Source organism: Lygodium microphyllum, chromosome 17, assembly GCF_053477565.2.
Source record: "Lygodium microphyllum isolate KBCC chromosome 17, Lygodium_microphyllum_v1.1.10, whole genome shotgun sequence".
Lineage (NCBI taxonomy): Eukaryota > Viridiplantae > Streptophyta > Polypodiopsida > Schizaeales > Lygodiaceae > Lygodium > Lygodium microphyllum.
This window is the reverse complement of record NC_141151.1, coordinates 77526692-77547453: the sequence shown is the minus strand read 5'-3', so window position 1 is coordinate 77547453 and position 20762 is coordinate 77526692. Positions and strand designations below refer to the sequence as shown.

Here is a 20762-nt window from a genome sequence, read left to right as displayed (position 1 = left end):
TGGAACAGTTACAAATGAATCAAAAGCAGGACATATCAAGAGCACGGCAGTTCATAATTTGGACTAACTACTCACCGGGGCATCAAGAACAGTGAACCGTCGCTGACTTGTCTGAAAATGTGCTCTCCCCACCTCCACTGTTATTCCCTACTCAAATCATACACACATTTTATTGAGTCTTCTAGTTTCAGATGGGAAGAATCACATGTTATTGAAAAGCTCACCACACCTTGGAACGTTCCTCTTCATTTGTATCCATAATGTAAGCCATGTACCTGCCAAAGGGGGGTAGGGAAACAAATACCTTGTCAGTTAAAATCAAGTCTATAAGCATCTGGGTAGTCAAACAGTGAAGTGCACATAAAATTCCTAAAATATGTACAAACTCAATTGGAAAATGTGTTAGCTTGGAGCTACCTATCTGCCTCCTCTCACCTGACTTGTCCACCATTTTAGATTACCCTTTGTAGAGACCCTCCGAGTTCCCTATCCTTTATACTTGTGTACCATACTCTTCCTGCCTACAAGCATGCAAATGTACGAACATGCATGTGCACCTGTGTAATAAGGGCACCAGAGGCCTGTTTCATCTCTATCTATAATTCCGCATCAAATTTGCACAAATTGCACATTATTAATCAAAACATATGTAACAATTTCTACTTGTGCACACTGCACAGTAATATGTTTCCTTTCTGCTGCTCATAAGAAAACAGGCCTGAAAGCCCGGTCTCAAGAGGGCTATATCCTCACTGCAAACTCAAAAACCTTAAATGAACAAGATGTGCACACCTTGAGACAGGCTGCCTATGGGTGAACTGGAGTTTGGTGATTGGTCGGCTATTTGTAGAGCAATGCTTTTCTAGCAAATGCTTCTTTTCCATGTTTTTCCTTTCTATGGACAGGACCACCAATCGGGAAATACATTGCCTAGGCCATAAGCATTTTCTTTTAAGCTCAAGTGTGAGAGCCTAGAGGAGCTCTGCACTCCAAGACGTAGCCCAAATTTTATGCAGGATAGTCTAACCTCTTGGCTCTTTAAGACGCAATTCATGGTAGGGTGCCAAGTGTATGTATGCCCAAGATATGTTCCTCTTTTGTACAATAGGTATCCAATAACACCTGGGTCACATGGACATGTCTAGTGAAACATCCACCTAGGATCAAACCTGCACACGAGAACAGCACAAGCTATATCTGTTAACATATGGGAAATGGATATCAAACTCACCTTCCAGCCATAGAGGCAAACAGGCTCACCCCTTGAGCTTGGGAGCAAGCAACACATCGGGTCACAACCACGCCCCAAGAGTTGGTGTTCCATACCACCAACCCATACACTCCCTTTGTGTGAACACGTTGATCTACAAGCCAAGAGTCCAAGAGTTGTGATCACACAATGATGTGCACAATAGGGGCTTGCATCCTATAAATAGAGTTCAGTTGCCCTAACCTTGGAAGTACCCTTAGTATATACAGACTAATTCACCTCATAACCACTGTGATCAATGCTACTAGCGCTCATCCAAATGTCCAAGGATGTAACACTTTCTCCCCTATGAATGGCCACTATCCTCGAACAATCACCTCAAGAACAAAGTGGGAAAAACGATTCTTCAATGAGTGTACCTCGTACCGACTCCAAAGTAGCCTCCGCCTATGGGTGGTTTTTCCATTTGTCCAAAAACTCAAGATAAATGGGCTGACAATATCTTTAAGTCCTATGGTCAAGAACCAATTCAAGTTCAACTATAACATAATGAGCAATATCCTCAAGCTATGGGACTTCATCAATCGGAAACATCACTACACCTTGCCCTAGTCATTCTTCAAAAGAACTCATGTAGAAGACCGAGTGAACTCCAAAGGTAAATCAAGCTCATAGGATTCGCTACTTATCTTCTTAGCAACCTAGAAAGGACCACAATACCTTGAAGATAACTTACAACACTTGCCAATAGATATTGAATCAAAGTCCTTTGAGACTTTAAGATAACCCACGTGCCCTCCTTGAGCTCTCGAGGAGTACAATCTTGCTTAGCATAAAATGGGGCACGATCTCGAACCATTTTAATGTTTTTCTTTGCAATCATTAGTATCTCTAGCATATCACATCGAAAGTCTATCGTGGATATGTTGGCCTGCCTATTTTAGTCCTATCAGTCTATCATCTCCTAGTTGTGAGCTCCTGTCAGAGTCTAATGGAGACATGGAAGCTCTTGCATTCTAGAGTGCATTTCTTCTGTTTTAGGCGCATTTATTGTGCATTTCCATGGTCTGTCAGTTGGCTGACATCTCCTACCACTGACTTTTTGATCTACGACTGCTTAGGAGAGATTGTCATTATTTTTCTGTAGGGAAAGGTTAGGCACGGAGATCGAGGCAAAAAGTCGCTACACGCAGTGAGAGAGATAGATAGAGTGTGAGAGAGCAGAGTAGAGAGTGAACACGTTTTTAGGTACAATGACGAGTGTACCACTTTAGGTTTTTAGATAGATATATGTATGAAAGTACAATGTGCTAAGGATGTGTTCACACCCGTGCACATATAAAAGGCACGATGGCCCTTTATTCCCAACAACCTCCCACCTAAAGACAATATGCCTTAAGAGGAGAAAAGAATCAACTAAGTCTAGGTATGTACAAAGCTTAAATAAATATATTTATCCAACTCCATCATCTATCGGCAATGAGCAAACCACTCTACTGGAAGACCCTTCGTGAGAAGGTCTGCAAGATTATCATCTGTATGCACTTTGACGAGCTCAATACTCTTGCTGTCAAGTACATCTCTAATGAAGTGGTACTTCACATGTATGTGCTTTGTCTTTGCATGAAAGACAAGATTCCGTGCTAGCATGATAGCACTCTGACTATCACAATGGAGAACAAGTAACTCTGTGATGCCAAGCTCTCACACCAGACGTGAAAGCCATAAAGCCTCCTTGCATGCCTCAGTGCCAGCTATATACTCTGCCTCTGTAGTAGACAATGCAACACACTTTTGTAGCCTGGAGATCCAAGAGACTACTCCTCCTGTGAAAGTAAACATATACCTAGAAGTGGACTTCCTACAGTCCGCATGACTAGCATAATCTACATCCATAAAGCCAACAACAGATGCCTTCTGCTTTCCAAAGCAAATGCACAACTCTTTTGTGCCTTTGAGGTATCTCATAATACCTTTCACCGCATCCCAATGCTTTTTGCCAGGGGTTGCCATGCATCTACTAACCACTCCCACTGCAAAGGCCATGTCAGGACGTGTAGCAACCATAGCATACATCAAACTGCCAACAGCTGAAGCATATGGTATCTTGGCCATTTCAACCTTCTCATCATCAAATGTAGGGTTGTTCTCTGCACTAAGTTTCACATATGGAGACAATGGAACCCCAATTATTTTTCCCCCCTCCATATTGAAACGCTGCAAAACTTTGGAGATATACTCCTGTTAAGATAGATAGAGTAAGCCTTTCGATCTATCTTTGATTATTCGCATGCCAAGAATGTGATTTACATCACCAAGATCCTTCATGTCAAAGCTGCCATGAAAACTTTGCTTCGATGAATCCAAGGCATAAGTATCCCTGCCAACAATCAGCATGTCATCTACATACAAAACCAAGATAATCAGGCTGCCATCTGCTACCTTCTTGGTGTACAAGCAGTGATCCACTTGACTTCTATGAAAGCCTTGGGATTGCATGAATGTATCAAACTTATGATACCATTCTCTTGGTGCTTGTTTCAGCCCATACAAACTCCTTTTGAGTCTACATACCATTTTTTCCTTCCCTTGTTCAACAAACCCTTCAAGCTGCTGCATATATATATATCTTCATGCAGATCACCATGTAAAAACGCAGTCTTTACATCCATCTGTATGAGCTCCATATCCTCAATTGCAACCAAGGCCAAAATGATTCTCAATGTAGTCATCTTGACTACAGGAGAGAAAATCTCATCAAATCAATTCCATGCTTCTGCTTGTACCCCTTTGCAACCAATCTTGCTTTGTACTTTGGTAAGGAACCAAAAGTGACCATTTTGTAAACCCATTTGCACGGAAGGATTTTCTGCCCTTTAGGCAACTGCACCAAGTCCCAAGTGCCATTTTTTTCAAGAGATTCCATCTCTAACAGCCTGGCTTTATACCATTTTTTGCTGTCCTGCCTGTCCATTGCTTCCTTGAAGCAAGACGGTTCATCATAATTTGTCAACATTACATAATCAGCCACATTAATTGCACCAAGAACAAACCTGTCAGGTTGTCTAGTAACCCTAGACGATCTCCTAACCCAATGGTCATTGTTTGCTCGCTATTCCTGCAAATTTCCATTTTCAGCATGCTGTCCTGGCATTTCAGCCTGCAAATCAGTATTAACAGCTTAATGTCCTGGCTGTTCATGCACATGTAATGGCTCATTTTCATGGGCAATAGCTGGCTGATCATTTCCAGCATCATTTCCTGCATTTATAGGTTCATTTACAGCAGGTATTTGCTGCTGTACAGCGGGCACATTTTGCTGTCCAAAAGGTATTTCTTTCCCGAATACAACCCTACGAACCTCCTCAGTCTTTTCGGGCTGTTTGTGCATGCGATCTTCTCGGAAGATAACGTCATTGCTACGTACTACTTTCCTTTTCTCAGGATCCCACAATTTTAACCCCATTTCACCCTCGTCACCATATCCTAGGAAAATGCATTTACAGGACTTTGGCTCAAGTTTGCTGTGTTTTTCTTTACGAATGTGCACATAAGCCTCGCAACCAAACACTTTCAGATGAGCATATGAAGGTAGCTTGCCCGACCATGCTTCTTGGGGAACTCCCCCCCCCCCCCCCCCAAAGACCTGTTTGGTGACCAATTAATCAGGTGAACAGCTGTCATAACAGCCTCTGCACAAAAACATGGGATAATGCAGCATGAGACAGCATCGTACGGACCTTATCCTGTATGGTCCAATTCATATGCTCTGCAACTCCATTTTGGGGTGGATTATGAGGGGCAGTGAGCTCCCTCTTTATCCCTTTGCTGTCACAAAATGCCTGAAAGGCCTTGGACACATATTCCCCACCATTGTCAGAGCGAAAACACTTAAGTGTCTTATCTGTCTGATTTTCAACCAATGCCAAGAATTTTTTAAATTTGTCAAGCACTTCATCCTTGCTACGAATAGGGTAAACCCATACCTTCTATGTAGCATCATCGACGAAGGTGACAAAATATTTCTTTCCCCCTAAAGATACATGAAGTGGATACAACGTATCACTCTTGCAACCTCTGGCAATAACCAGTCCATGTGGGGTCATCAATGGAAATTCACTTTCAGTTGAGCTACATTGCAAATTTGGATGTAGCCATAGTCTGCAAAGATGGTTAGAAGACTAGTGGGGATGGAATGGAAGCAACTCCTAAAATTTAGGGAGTTACTATTTTTGGACCCCAGAATCTGTTCGCGTCATTATCTTCGTTTTTGCACGAGGATTAATCCTCTGGTCTGTGCCGAGGTCAAATTTTGCACCGAGGATGGAGAATTTTAGACCGAAAGGTTAGAACGGGAAATATCTTCCAGTGCTGCCATTTGGCACAAATTGGTGCACTTACCTCTTTAAAGAGGGCTAGCGTGCAGTTTTTTGGGTCTTTGGGAGCTCATTTGAGGAGGATGGAGGAACAGTTGCTGATGGAGAAGATTTGAGAGCTTGCCTACCTTGTCCATGATGCACAAAGGCTTGAGCTTGCCCCCTACTCTCTCTCTCTCTCTCTTTCTCCCTCACGGTATGGTTATGCTTCAGAATCAAGGGCCTTTCTTCTGATTTATGTACAGTTGTGTGGGAATATGTTGTCTTTGCATGAGGCAAGAGCCTCCTTTCTTCAGGAACAGGAGCAGTTGTTTGCAGTTCCCAAGCAGGAATAGGTGAGGGTGGTAATCTCACCAAGCAGGTGTCTGAAACAGCACTAAATCAGTACAGATTTTGGACTGTTCAAAGGTTATTTCAGAGCCCAATTGGTGTCAGAGTCAAGGGGCACTTGGCACAGATGATGCAGAACAGTACAAGGAACAATATGAGCTGAAAACAGGTTTCAGAACAGGACTGAACCAGTAACTACAGTGGGCTGAACAGTACAGGGAACAGTATGAGTTGAAAACAGGTTTCAGAACAGGTCTGAACCAGTAATTACAGCAGACTGAAATGGTCAATTCTGCACTCCAACCAGAAGTTTCAAACTTGGGCAGAGTTTCCCCTCCTGGTCAGCTTGTTTTGGGTCAGTAATTGTACTGTTATGCTGCCAAATTTCACCCAGAATAGGTGAAAGACAGCCCATAGTACTTTTTCTCTTTTTAAAAATAAAGAAATACCGCAAGGGGCGCCTGACTTAGGGGCCAACAGGGTGTCTATGTCACAACAGGGGCATTCTAGCTTCCTATATGTCTTCTTGATTCTGTGTCTTTAAGTTCAGGTAAAGTGGGCGACTGTGAATTGGGTGAAAGGATTTATATATTTTGGTTGTACACTACCGCCCTTTCCAGAGAACAGGCCGGTTACAGGCTAACTGTCCTTCTTCTCTTCCTTGCAATCATCTGTCTTCTTGCCTTTTCCTTTCTCTTTCTTCTATTTGTAGCAATCACGTTGAAGTGACCCTTCTTGCCACAATGATGGCATTCAACATCTTTGCCACGTGATTTACTGCGTCCCTTGCCATCATATTTTCCCTTTTGCTGTGATCTGCCCCTAGTATGCAAAGCACTAGAAGACTTACTGGATGCATTGTTCTGCCAATTCATCTCTTCCATAAGTAGAGCACTCTCTACATCATACATCAGCATACAAAAGGATCACATTAGAATTGCTCATAGCAGTCCTGAATGTATCCCAACTCTCTAGTAGAGTGCAAAGCAAGAAAGTAGCCTTAAATTCCTCATCAATCATGAACTTCAAGGCAACCAGCTGGCTGAAAATGGAGTTAAACTCACTCAAGTGAGTAGACATTGCTGTACCTTCTTTCATACGCAAATCCATAAGCTTTTTCAGCCAATACACTTTGCTTGCAGCACTCTTCTGTGCATACAGTTCTTCCAATCTAGTCCATATAGCATATGCAGAATCCAAACCTTCAATGTTGAAGAGCAAGGCATCAGAAATCCATAGCTCTATGGTTGAGCATGCAAGCTCATTCAACTCATCCCAATCGTCCTGATCCATGTCCGCAGGCTTTGCCCCTTTAGTTTTGATCGGCTTTGCCTGCTTCTTTTGTAATATGATATTGTAGCACTGGTGTTGCCACACTGCAAAATTATGTGCGCCTTCAAGCTTCTTGATATGCATCAAATTACTGCTGTCATTGCACCAAGCCATGGTTTTCAGCCCAAATGTGACCAAAAAACCAGCAAATGCAGGCCCAAATTGTCACCCAAGTGACCAAGGTACAAACAAGTACCAATCAGCAATAAATGACCACGCAGAAGTACAGATTTCAGATATGTAATTAAGTTTTCAAAAGCATTATCCAACTGATTACAGCTGTTCCAAAGGGCATGTGCATCACATTACATGAGAAATCCCAAAATTGAAGCTGCAATTTCTGTTGTACATGTACCCACGGGCATAAAATTCGACATGAACGGTCAAAAGCCCCAAAATTTTGTGCTCAAAGCGTCAAACACACATCTGCATTTCCTCTATCATGCATAGAATTGTCCAATTTTGCCAAAATAAAGCAATTTCAGCAAAACCCCCAAATTTTACCAAGTGTTGATGTCCAAATTGCGCGGAATTCAACCTGCATGTACATAAAGTGACCAAATGCTGCACAAATTTTGCCCAAATCGCAAAACCCCCCAAATTGCACGGAGTCCAATGTGCCTCAATGTCGAGACATTGGGCCAATTTCAGCCCAATTTGTGCATGTACATGAAAAGCCCCAAATGTCGGGGACAAAATGTCACAAATTCCTGCAATTTCTGAGACAAATTTGCTTGTCTTGCATCAAATTTTCCAAATCTGGGAAAAGCCCCAAATTTCTGGGCCAAATGTTGAGAAATTTCACTCAAATGGGCAAAATTTCAACAATTTTGGCAAAATCCCCAATTCAAATGCGCAGAATGTCTGCAATTCCAACGTAGATGCCTCAATTTTTCACAAACAGTGCTCAGTCTGGCGAAGCCCCAACTTTTTGGGCCAAAATTGCACAAATTTGAGATTTTGTGCTTACACACGCAAAACCCCATCAATGGGTATAAGGAATTTTCAAAAAAAGATTGATTTTTTTTAAAATTTTGACAGGTCCGTTGACCCGCCAGGCGTCACCGTGAGCCTGGAACCCCGCCGGCTGGTCGCACTCATCAGCGCCCGCTGTCGCCGTGCAGTTGTCGCCCGTCGCATGCAGCTGTCGCCTATCACCGTAGTCCGCACTGGACCCCCGACCAGCTGCAGTCCATTACCTGTCACGCAGCCAGTCCGTCACCTTGTCCGACTGTTTACTGACTGCAGCTTACACCTATGACTCTCCTGCTCGCCTTTGAGCTCTCGTCACCACGCTAGTCTTCTGCCTCAGCCTGACGACGGTCTACAGCACCTTACGCTCTGATACCAGTTTGTAGGGAAAGGTTAGGCACGGAGATCGAGGCAGACAGTCGTTACGCACAGTGAGAGAGACAGTTAGGGTGCGAGAGAGCAGAGTAGAGAGTGAACACGTTTTTAGGTACAATGATGAGTACCACTTTAGGTTTTTAGATAGATATATGTATGAAAGTACAATGTGCTAAGGGTGTGTTCACACCCGTGCACATATAAAAGGCACGATGGCCCATTATTCCCAACAACATTTTTTTCATTTTTTCTATGCAATCGGACTGCATTTATTGCAATTGTACCTTCATCTGCTATAGTCAACCAAATTTAGGACATACTCCTATATGCAATCGACCAGATTTTGGTGAACGTGGCTGTATATAGCACACCTCCCACACTTAGCAAATCACTCTTTTGCAAATTCAGCACACTCCATCTCTCAAACATTCTAACATTGGTGCTACCATCATCGCAACCTAATTTGGTGCCTTCACTAACACCTTGGGCTGCATGCAAGGACTGATCTACCCTCATCATTATCTTCAATCAGTGCAGTATTTCTTCCTTCAACTTCTGCTTTCTCTCTCTCTTTCTCTCTTTGTGTTTGTGTTCCTTCTTTCGTTGCGCACTCTCACAAGATAATGAGCTACATTTTCACCACCTTGAGCTCCACAACAATCAATGGTTTGGGCTCATCAACATAGACAAAGTGAACCCAAGAGCCAAATGCTTAGCACTTTTATAAGAAAACTCAATCTAAGGAAGGTAATGCTCCCAATCGAATTGTCTGTGAAAAATGTGTACATACAACATAGCCTCCATAGTTTGATTTGCTCTTTCAATCTGTCCATCAATCTCATGATGCTCCAAGGACAATAGGAACAATCAAGGTTCCAATTTTTGAAAGACCATCTACCAAAAGGGGCCAATAAACTTAAGACCTTTAGAACTAACTATTTCATTGAGCAAATCATAAAGCATATAAAGGTGCTCAACAAAAAGAGTAGCCAACTCCTAGCTTATGACAATCGTCTTTGTCACAATGAGTCCAGCCTTTTTTGTCAATCGGTCGACCACAATCCAAATTACATCACGATCTCAATTCATATGAGATAATCCTATCACAAAATCCATAAAAATGATACTCCATTTTTTATCAAGAATCTTCAAAGAATGTAATATCTCTGCTTGCGTACGCCATTAAGGATTCCACCAACCAATAATTAAACAAGCTAGGGCAATCTGCCTCCCAAGTATCCCTACGTGGTTATTAGCCCTTAGATCGGCATTAATCAATTAATTAATGCCTAGTCTCTAATGTCACCCCACTAACATTGGTGGCCAATAAATTGGTATAGGCCAACATCTGACACTAAGTATCACCTAGTACCTGTCAAACATAACTTATTACAACGTTTGCCTTTGGTATCAATTGATATCTCGAGGTCCTAGGTCCCACGTTATGAAATAATTAACGTGCACCTCACAAGTGCAAGTCACATTTGCACATTTGAATAACTTTTAAACAAATACTAAGTGAAGTAATAAAATTTCACGTCCTCATGACAGATCACCCCCATGAGATCCTTGCAATTGTCCTCAATTGCACTGCAATGTACCAAAGCATCTGTTGCCACTACTCGAAATACATGTTGACATATGTGCCCTGCCAAAAATAAAAGAGTCCAATCCAAAGTCGGCTCTAATTGAAACTTGTCATGATAAAGTGCATCACTAATTATGATCTACCAAATCACCCTCCTATCAGAAGTGGTGCAGCAATGAAAGCCTAAACAGCATGCTGAAATAAACTGCTGAAACACAAGTTAAGAAAAAAATAAACACAAATATAGATGAGAACTCAGATGTATGCCCAAAAAAAAGAATTCATATCGAACACAAGACAGCAGCATACAACAGTGAGTCACTGGCTGTGTGGGCACCCTGGCACCGGCTCCTCTCTCCTCAAAAGAATCCACAAATGATGGCTGAAGAACAGAAGAGGAGAAGGAGCCCTGGCAATATATAGGCATAAAATGGGGGAGCATTAAATACAATCGACCAACATTTAATGCCGGTCGACCAACATTAAATGCTCCCTAGCCCTAAAAAGGACACCAAAAAATGCCATTAAAAATACTATAAAAAGGCCACAGCCTCTCTAGCACAAACTCACCCTAAGCTGACTAATCTGCTAACACCCTCTCTCAGATCAAGGGTGATCTGATACAATACAATAGTACAATGATGGGATATCATAAACTATACAACATAGAACCACCAGAAGAACCATGGATATCCAAGCAGTGAGTGGCCAGCCCACCACCAAGATGCCTCGGAGAGTATCTGACGTCGATGTCGAGTATAACAGCACCACCTAAAAATTGAGAAGAATCATAGCAACTCTCTGTGTTATGTCACCTGTGTCACTCAAGACATACAAGACCAATCTGCCAAACATGTCTCTGAACATGTGACCATGGAATCCCCGCCTTCCGCCAAAACTGCCAAAGTGTCTCATGTGAGCTCCAGACGAAAGCCTCCTGCTCTCTATCAAGTAATCGGCCCATCATGACCTGGATGTCAATCCTAGCTCCAGGATTTGTACCTGCCAAACTTCGCACGATGCGTTAGGGATGTCCCTCTCTGAATCCTGTGCATCTATATAGACATATACATGAGGCACAGCTGCTCCATCTCACCACCCTCACACTCCCTCTCTAGCACTAGAGAGTCATGAGGGATGTCCGCATCACCACTACTAGAAAGCAGCTAAGGAAGGGGCCACTAAGCCCTTCCCTCGATCCGAAGAGGAGGATCCCTTCCGCGCCTTGGACTTCGCCTTGGCTAGAGGATCGAAATCGGAATCGGAATCTGAGGCAGACAATCACTCGTCGGAGGAGTCGTATCCCGCTTCGTCTTCTGCTCCTTTTTCTTCCTAGAAGCCGGTAACTCTTTGAAGTCCTACCGTAAATGACCTTTCTAGCCACGGTGGTAACACTGGGCCTTCGGCTTCTTCATCTTTGAACCCCTCTCTGAAGCTGCAAAAGCCTCACCTGAACCTCCATAATGTGACGGAAGCCTCCCCTGTAGTCGCAAAGTAGCCTCATGCTCAAGTAGCATGGAGGATATGTGAAGAAAACTGACAAGAGTCGTAGATGTCTGCGCCTGTAAAGCATTCACTACTCCATCAAATTCCCGAGAAAGCTTGTAGAGTACCGTACCAACAAGATGTGCCTCTGATAGAGCAAACTGCATAGTGCGAAGATGGTCTTAGAGTTGGGTAACACGAAGTAGGAAAAATTGAATCGTATCTTTGGATTCAAACCTCAGTTGTTGGAGCTATTCATAGAGAGTAACGGCCCGCATGGTGGAAGGAGCCTCGTACATCAACTGTAACTTCGACCATACATCTGAACTGTCCTATAGGAGGTGACCGCCGGTAGGGCTTCTTTGGAAATGCACCGAAGTAATGCCGAATAAGCACGGGCATCATTCGAATCCCATGTAAACACTACCTCCTCATGATTATCTTCATCAAAATCAGATGGAACAGGAGAAGGTTGTTGAGGACGGACCATAGCTCCGCCAACCACGTACCATAACCGCTTCTGAATAAACCAAGCCTTTATCACCGCACTCCACGTGTAATAATCAGGTCCATGGAGCTTATCATCAGTGGATGTGCATGGAGAAGCCATCTGGAGAGAATTTAGAAAAGAAGTAGAGAAAAGGAGGGATTGGGAGAGGAAACACAGCTAAACCACGAGCACAAATTGCAAAAAGCAAGAGTTCACATGCAGTATAACCCAAAAACTTATCAAAATAAGCCAAAATCTGCTGCACAAAGTCAAAAAATCAGTGGAAATCTGCTAGAAACAGCAAAAACGGCCTGTTCTGCCAGTCGCCCAGCCCAAAATAGTGTTGTAAACGGCAAAACGCAGGCTGTACACTGCCTAAACAGGTGTAGGGAACTGTCGCCAGCAGCCTGATGAGGAAAACACAAGTAGCAGAAGATGTTGGACAGGCAGGCGATGCATATGCTGATCAAAATGCAGAGTATGGAAGCCAAAATCTGGTCGCAATCAGGTTGACAGCAGTCGCCAGGGCAGCAGAGGGGTAAAGCAATCCTGAAAACAGCAATAAAACGCAGCAGAAACACAAAACCTGAAAACTAATACCATGTCAGAAGTGGTGCAGCAATGGAAGCATAAACAACATGCTGAAATAAACTGTTGAAACACAAGACAAGAAAAAAATAAACACAAATACAGATGAGAACTCAAATGTATGCCCGGGAAATGGAATCCATATCGAACACGAGACAGCAGCATACAACAGTGAGTCACTGGCTGTGTGGGCACCCTGGCACCAGCTCCTCTCTCCTCAGAAGAATCCACAAATGATGGCTGAAGTACAGAAGAGGAGGAGGAGCCCTAGCAGCCAGTGGGCACCTTGGCACCAGCTCCTCTCTCCTCAGAAGAATCCACAAATGATGGCTGAAGTACAGAAGAGGAGGAGGAGCCCTAGCAATATATAGGCATAAAATGGGGGGAGCATTAAATGCAATCAGCCAACATTTAATGCTGGTCAACCAGCATTTAATGCTCCCTAGCCCTAAAAAGGGCACCAGAAAATGCCAAAAACAATACTATAAAAAGGCCACAACCTCTACAGCACAGACTCACCCTAAGCTCACTAATTTGCTAATACCTCTCCCATCCAAATGCATTTTTCCATAGGTTGAACAATGTTGAAGCTTCACCGAAAAGCATATGAAAACTTTACCTCTAACTTTACTCGCCTTAAAACCTCCTCTAGATTCTAGACCTTTGTCTCTTTGGAGCACACAGATCCTTGGAACTTTCACATTGTTGCAATTCTATCTTAAGATGAAACCTTGCATCCAATTGACTAGCCCCTCATGTATACCTCACATGCTACCAAATGCATTACGAAACATTCATGTTTATATACTTTGGGCTATCTCAATGTGCTTGTGCATGGAAATTTGCATACTACCAATTGTACCAAGATACATTTTTTCATATATTATATGCATTAATAGTTGTATTTCCCTAATGACCGACACTATACGAAGCATTTGCATGACCAGCATTAATACCATGAGTCCCAAACACAGTGGGCTGCATAAATACATTGCCAATCTTTCTACTTTGTGCTCCAACATCATGCCAATATTGCTATACATGGGGTTATGCATATTATCAACCATGCACGAATACATTGGGCCTTGCATGCCACGCATTGGTTATTGCATATTATAAGGAGTTGTGCCATACATCCCCATATGCCTCACGCCCACCAATTCAAGAGAATTTATGGTATCCTGAAGATGGAATCTTGAAACCAGCCTTCCTCCTCACATACGATGGTAAATAACCTAATTCAACACTAATTACAACAAGCACAAAATTCAAATAAACTAAAATGCGCACTCTACCACTTTAATAATGGATAATGTTTGAAACATTTATTTATGTGTATGTAAGGATAGTGCCTTCTTTATATGCAACACAATATAAATTGTACTTTACAATGTAAAAAAATAAGGATGCTGAGTTCGATAGATAAGGACCTGAGATGGCAAGTCAAACTGGATTGGACACAATGCACATAATGTACTCATATGCCTATTTAAAGAGACATGCTCTATGCAATGGGTGTGGTGTTCTTTGCTCTCTCAAACCTACAACCTATCTTGTTTAAGAGCCTCCATGAATCACTTCTTTCAATTGATATCAAAGCCACAATCCTTGTGGCCATGAGATTATGCATCCATCATATCATTGAAGATTGAGAGCAAGAAGAGTTCTTGAAGCAAATCAAGAAACCATCATCACTAAAGCATTGAGGTATATTGGGTTCATTAACCTTATCAATCTTATTTGGTTTCATTTGGTAGTTGTCAAGTGCTATTGCCAAGCAAGGGTCTAGCTCAAGCTCAAGGGCTACTTGTGCCATAAGCAAAGGGGCAACTTCTATCAACAAGCTAGGGGCAACTTCTTCTATCATAAGAGAAGGAAAGAGATAGAAGAGTTGATTAATTAATAATGGATGGCCTTAATGCTTTGAATTCAATCACTTGCTATGTGAGGCTATTCTAGATTGATTTATCGCTTGCAAATACATGTCATTAGCCTATCGGATTCACACTATTATTTTTAGCCGCCCTATCCACTATTATTTTTTTCATTCTCTTCCTTATCTTCTTCTAACCTTCTAAGGTTAAAATCAACCCTCACACATCTCTATTCACACTATCTCTTCTTAAACTAGTTATTTTTTTAGCCAAGTTCATAATACTCTTTTCAAACCGATTCCTACAAAAGTAATTTCACGCTGCTATGACTTAAAACCAATTCAACACGAGTTTTATTCATATAGATTGTGCAACTTGTTTGTTGTAAAAGGCTATCATATGCGGGATTGTATTGCCCAAAATCTTAAACCTAATCTACCCTGTAAAATATATTCTAAGGAGTTAGATACTACCAAGAAAATTAACCCAATAAGATCCCTCCGCAAAAGTCATGGCTTCAACTTTAAACATTTCATTTGGCATTGAAAATTTCAAGGACTTCTTCATATCACACTTAGGCAACTCAAATGCAATTTCTACTCATGTATGGCACATTGCTTGAACCACCTTTTGAAGGATATTAGTGAGTTAGCCAATGACACAAGATGAATATCAAATGGTTACTTTTATTTTAAATCATCAATTCCTTTGCTACGAGTTCACAAAAAATTCAAAAAAAATGCTAAAGTATTTAAAAACACGCTTTGCCTACAAGTTTTTTATGTTGAGATCCCTCAAAAAGTCCATGGGTGCAACAAAACAGTTCTTTGTTAGTGATGAGTTTAGTATATCTCCATTGACAACCATTCCCATGGGTATATTATGCAAGGAAAAGACTGAGTGCGATGACCTCTAAGAGAATGTAAAGAAATTAGATGCAATGGCACATCCTATCATACACTTGTTGAGACTTATTCATGATGTGTACCCATGTATCAACAAAGTATACAAAGGCAATGAATAGGATCATCTATTTGTTGAGAGGTGAAATGCTAACTGCCTTTGTTATAGACCCTAAGTTTTAGGTTAAGAATTAAGAAAATCATTATGATCAATCTACATTGGAGACTTGTTTTGGAGCACATGATACCTAATATAGATATCATGCACAAGACAAAGATCAACTTGCTATCTATGAGAGAAGAAAAGGCTCTAATGATTGTGATGATGGTCAATTGGACCATTTAAAAAGCATGTATAGTTATATTGCCTTAGAGAAAAGGAGTCACCTCATAGTGGAATAAGATAAAAGATTTAGTCATTGTTAGTGCTAACTTGAGGATGCTCTATAAAAGTATAACATTACACACCAACCATTTTTCAAGTGAAAGAGCAAGAGGAGAAGAATGCTCATTTTATCTATTCCTAGTACCCATGATCATAAGGCCAACACTCTGAGAGCTATAAATACTCTTTTTGTTTTTAACAAATTTTAATGATACGCTCTAGATTTGAGCTAATTCTTGCTGAAATTTCGTTTTCTATGTTGCTTTACGACTAGTTACAACCTACCAATTGCTAGTATCTATTTTGACTATTTAACATATTTGCCTCCCTTTGACATTTAGTTCTTGCCTTTGAAGTTTAGACTCGAGTTTTCATGGCACATGAATCATGACGGTGGACATTTACTCTTTTGTAATACATCGATCTTTAAATTTCTATATGGTTTGTTATTTGCCATTTGCTCATCTCATGTTCATTATATGATATACTAATAAAATACAATGAATTCTAATGTTTTTAAAGCTTAAAAAGTGCTTCTTCATGTATTTCATTGTAGTAAAGTCCTATGTGATGAACTGAAAACTATTTTACATGTGAAAATGCATTTTATTAATAAATTTCCCCCCAGGTCCCCATTCTCTAGTTTTGGCTGTTGCAAGTCCCCGACCCTGTTTCCTTCCCCCCTTTCCATGTTGCTATGATGGCTACATTTCATTGCAATTTGGCACCCAATCTTTAGCCCAAAGCTCTAACACTTTCAATCTGCCCCACCAATAACAAGGGATAGCCATTTTCTAGCTTTCCATCCTAGTGCCATTCCATCCCCAAGTTAGAGCCCCCTCTCATAATAACAAGGGATGACAATTCTTACCCCGCTCCCCCTTTCCATTCCCATTCCCAAAGCCCAGTCCATGTTACTATTCCCCACCTACTTACTAATGTCACAATACCACTCTGAAAAATTGCTACCCTCGCTACATTTTCAACAAAATACTTTCTCTAGTTTTGCCTAACTTTTCTGGTCAATTGCTGCATTTTATGGATCAGCTTAGTCATTTAATTGCAACTATCATCATGTCCAAGCATTGACTGCAATTCAATATCTTCTTCAATCCAAGTGTGCAATCTGACCTCAATTCAATTGAATTAGTTGTTTAAGTGCAAGTTTTCTCCAAAACCTTCATCTTCAACGCTGCCATCTGCTGCATTTTGCCTCCATCCAACCCCATTTGCTATGTCTATGTGATTGCATAATCATCTCATCCCTCTCGCCAACCCTAAAATCCATGTGTTTCAAGCTCTTCTAATTTTTAAAGAAAATAAAAGAGCCATTGAACTCAAATCTTAACATTTGTGCTCTTTGCTATCCAATCCAATCAACGGGCTGCTCTAATCATTCTATCTGGTTCTCCAACAAGTGATTAGGTTCACTTGAGAGACCCTAATTACCTATTAAGCTTCAGCATGCAACATCAAGATTAGGATTAACTGTGCTTCCTCATGTCTCAAAGTCGATTAGGAACTTGATAGCAATTTCAAGGAAAATATTTGCTGCCATTGATCACTCAAAGCAAACTTTCCAAGTAAAAAGGCTTGAGGCTTCATGAGCTCACCATCGTCAAGCTATACAGCCCAAGTGGCCCTTGTGTTAAGCACCTAGCTAGCTTGTCGGCACCTGTGATATACCCTAGAAATTTGACTAGTCTCACCAACAAGTGACACCCTCATGTAAGTACAATTCTACGACTTTAACAAGTATTCTTGTGAAGTGTTGGCCACTTTTGATAATAGGATTGAGGATTGTCCTTTCAATTGAACGATGACCTACCACATAATGTTATGCTCATTCACTCTTTCACAAAGGTTATGCTATATATTTATTATAGCATTTAACCTTTTTTTAAAAGGATAAAATAGGTTGTTATATACAAATGCACAAGAATGTAGCAATGTATCATTAAGTTGAATTTATGCACGGAATATATGTGCACTTGCTATATACATACTAGCAAATTGAACATTCGACATACATTTGTTATATACATACTAGTATGTGCACTTGCTATACACACACTAGTAAATTGATGATTCAACTATCAAATGGCATTGTCCCTATATAGAAGACACACTAGTAAACCTCCAAGGCCTCTAATACGCTCTACATCTTGCTGATTGGAACACTCCAAATATCCACCTAAATCTTTGTCAATTGATCAAAATCCCCAATTTTAACACTCCTCAGCTTCACATTGCAACATACATGGAGAAACAAGTTCCAACACTCCAATATGCACTACATCTTGCTATTTAGGATCCATTCAAAATGTGACATATGGAAAAGGTTGTTGAATCATTTGTAAAGCTGATGATGTAGCTATATGAGAATGGGAGGTTGCATCATAAATAAGAAATAAGGCCTCTTGATTGTTCCAATCAATGCCAATATTTTTTCTACCGTGTGAATAACAAGAGTAATGAACATCATCTAACTCATGACATGAAAATGCCTCTAACTAGTGTGACATCATCTAGCCCATGGCATCAAAATACCTCTGAAGAGACTGGCCAAGCTTGCCAATGAATGATTGAAACGCCTACAACCACAAAAGGTTGGATCGATTCAGCAATGCAATCAAACCTCTTGATATGTAGTTCAATCTCTTTGTCATATCAAGCAAAGATAGGAAAATCCTTCCACAACAATGACCCTTGACATAGGTTTTCAATTTGACCCAAGCAAGATATTAACCCTACAACATTCAAAATCAAACAAGATCAATAGTATCTTTTCTTTGATTAAAGCAAAATATTACTAGCCTTGACACGACAATGTTCAAACTCCATAACAACTAGCTCAATTATAAAACAACTTGTTTCACATACCAACTTTCGCGATTCTTATCTTTAGCCTCCCTTTCGTACTTTTGAATAGTTCGTTCGTCTACCATGTCTGTTAGAAAAAGTATCTGGCCACCAATAGTTGACTTGCCAGCATCTGGTAAGAGTCATATCAAAATGTGCCTTAGATATAATGACTACATACAGGCCATGAAGCTTGGATATGCAAAGACAACCTACCAACATGTCCAATGAACACAACATTCAAATGTAGTTTTTCCTCCTTTTCCTCCTCATCATTGTCTTCATTTTGGACACCTGGTGATGAGATGTAAAAAATGTAGTCAATAGCATAACTACAGCATACTCCAAAACTGTTTTTGTGCATCTAATTGATGTAATCACTGCAAATAGCATTTTGCTGCCTTACCTAAACTTAGAGAATTCATATCACCGATGACTTCTTCAATATGATCTGCATGCAGATAAGCAATCATCAAAGCATAAACAGAAAGAACCATCTCTGAAAGCATGAGTATAATTTTCTATGAGGAGCTGTGAATCTAATTTTCTATGAGCAGCTGAGAATCGTTTGTACATAGAGAAAAAGCCTCCTTCAGGTAGAGGATACTACTCGGTATGCCAAAATGCTTGCGGTGATCTAAATATTTTGTACTTTGTATAGTGTTAAGCAACGCCTAAGGTGAGAACACTACTAAATCCCGCTCGGCTTCTAGCCACAGCTACGTTTCAAACCTCCAATCCGTTGCCATAAGACATCTGGATCTTAAGTACGTGATCTTCGCAAGAGATTGATGACTCTCTTGGAATTGAGATTCGTCTACAAAATTTACCTGCCCCTGAATCATCAGAAGGGCCGCCTTTTAGTTCATCTGCATCGTCCTTCGAGTGAGGCCCATTAGCTTCTGTGACTGAGGAGGCAGCAGCAGCCACCGTAGAAGGGGGGTTTGCAGCTTCATTCACGACCTCAGATCCTTCGGAAGGATTAGGAAAACTGCCGGTGTCAGCGGGGGCAGGCGATTGCGAGCCGAGGCTGACAGAAGGAGGAGCAGGCGAGGGGGCAGGAGCGAAAGAGGGGGTGAAGGGGGTGGCGGAAGGGTTGAAGGAAGGGGCAGAGGGGTTGAAGGTGAAGGAAGGAGCGTTAGCGTTGAGTCTGGAGACAGGCTGGCGGGGTGGCGAGGGATCGCCGCCGCCCCTGCCACTGCTGCTGCTGCTTGTGTTGCTGGGAGCTGGAGGAGCATCGTCCTCCCACGAATCGGGCTCCGCCATGGCAGAAATCCCGGTCGAGATGGACTCGGAAACCCTACGCACAAAGCACGCAGCACACAGATGACTGAGTTGTGTGAGGAAGAAGGGCAGTTCTGTGCGCCTACATTTGATCTTAAGACACAAATTACCCCTATTTATTTATTAACTAGCATTTGTAGGTTTTGCCCTTTTACTTATTAACTGGCATCCTTTCTTACCATTTTTTTTCCCAATTTGTAGGTTTTCTCCTTTTTTCTAACCTTTTTGTATGGGACCATCCAAACCACCACACTCCATTGTCCAACGCACCAATACACAATGTGCATCCTTGCTTCACCCCAATAAGTTTTGACCAGGCACTCAGCGCCTAGATTCTCTCGGAGCCAAGCACCATTGATGCACCGAGGTCAAAAGGCATGTTTTATGTGGCAAGAGGGTTCATGGGTGGTTGAGTCATTATTAAACATCGGTTAGCACCAAAAGTAAATAATCAAGGGATTCCAATAGCATCTGACTAAGAAAAAGAATGTTGGCAAGAATTCTTTACTCACATACACATCAATGCTAGCTAATGTGTAACTAGCATTCCGCGCACGCACATAACGATAGGCCGCTTCGCGGTAGCTTCATTATCTCAAAGCAGCAATATCGCGTTGCAACTTCACTCAACAATCTATTTCTCATCTTTCTCTCTCCTCTTTTCCCTCTCTGTTTCTAAATTTTTATTTACTCTCTCTCCCCCAAATTT

The 20762-nt window shown here is 41.4% G+C and overlaps 1 protein-coding gene across 1 annotated transcript in view; it reads right to left on the bottom strand.

The window, feature by feature from the left end:
- LOC148022062 (Translation elongation factor EF1A/initiation factor IF2gamma family protein) overlaps positions 1-20146 on the bottom strand; it is a 31360-nt gene extending 11214 nt beyond the window's left edge. The window contains exons 1-6 of the mRNA XM_087697675.1: positions 19600-20146; positions 19176-19220; positions 18986-19063; positions 18791-18902; positions 230-275; positions 76-147 (exon numbers count right to left, since the gene is read on the bottom strand). Of these exons, the coding sequence (XP_087553801.1) occupies positions 76-147; positions 230-275; positions 18791-18902; positions 18986-19063; positions 19176-19220; positions 19600-20035 (789 nt within the window). The 5' untranslated portion in view covers positions 20036-20146. The remainder of the gene's footprint in view (positions 1-75; positions 148-229; positions 276-18790; positions 18903-18985; positions 19064-19175; positions 19221-19599) is intronic.
- Positions 20147-20762: the final 616 nt, after the last annotated feature.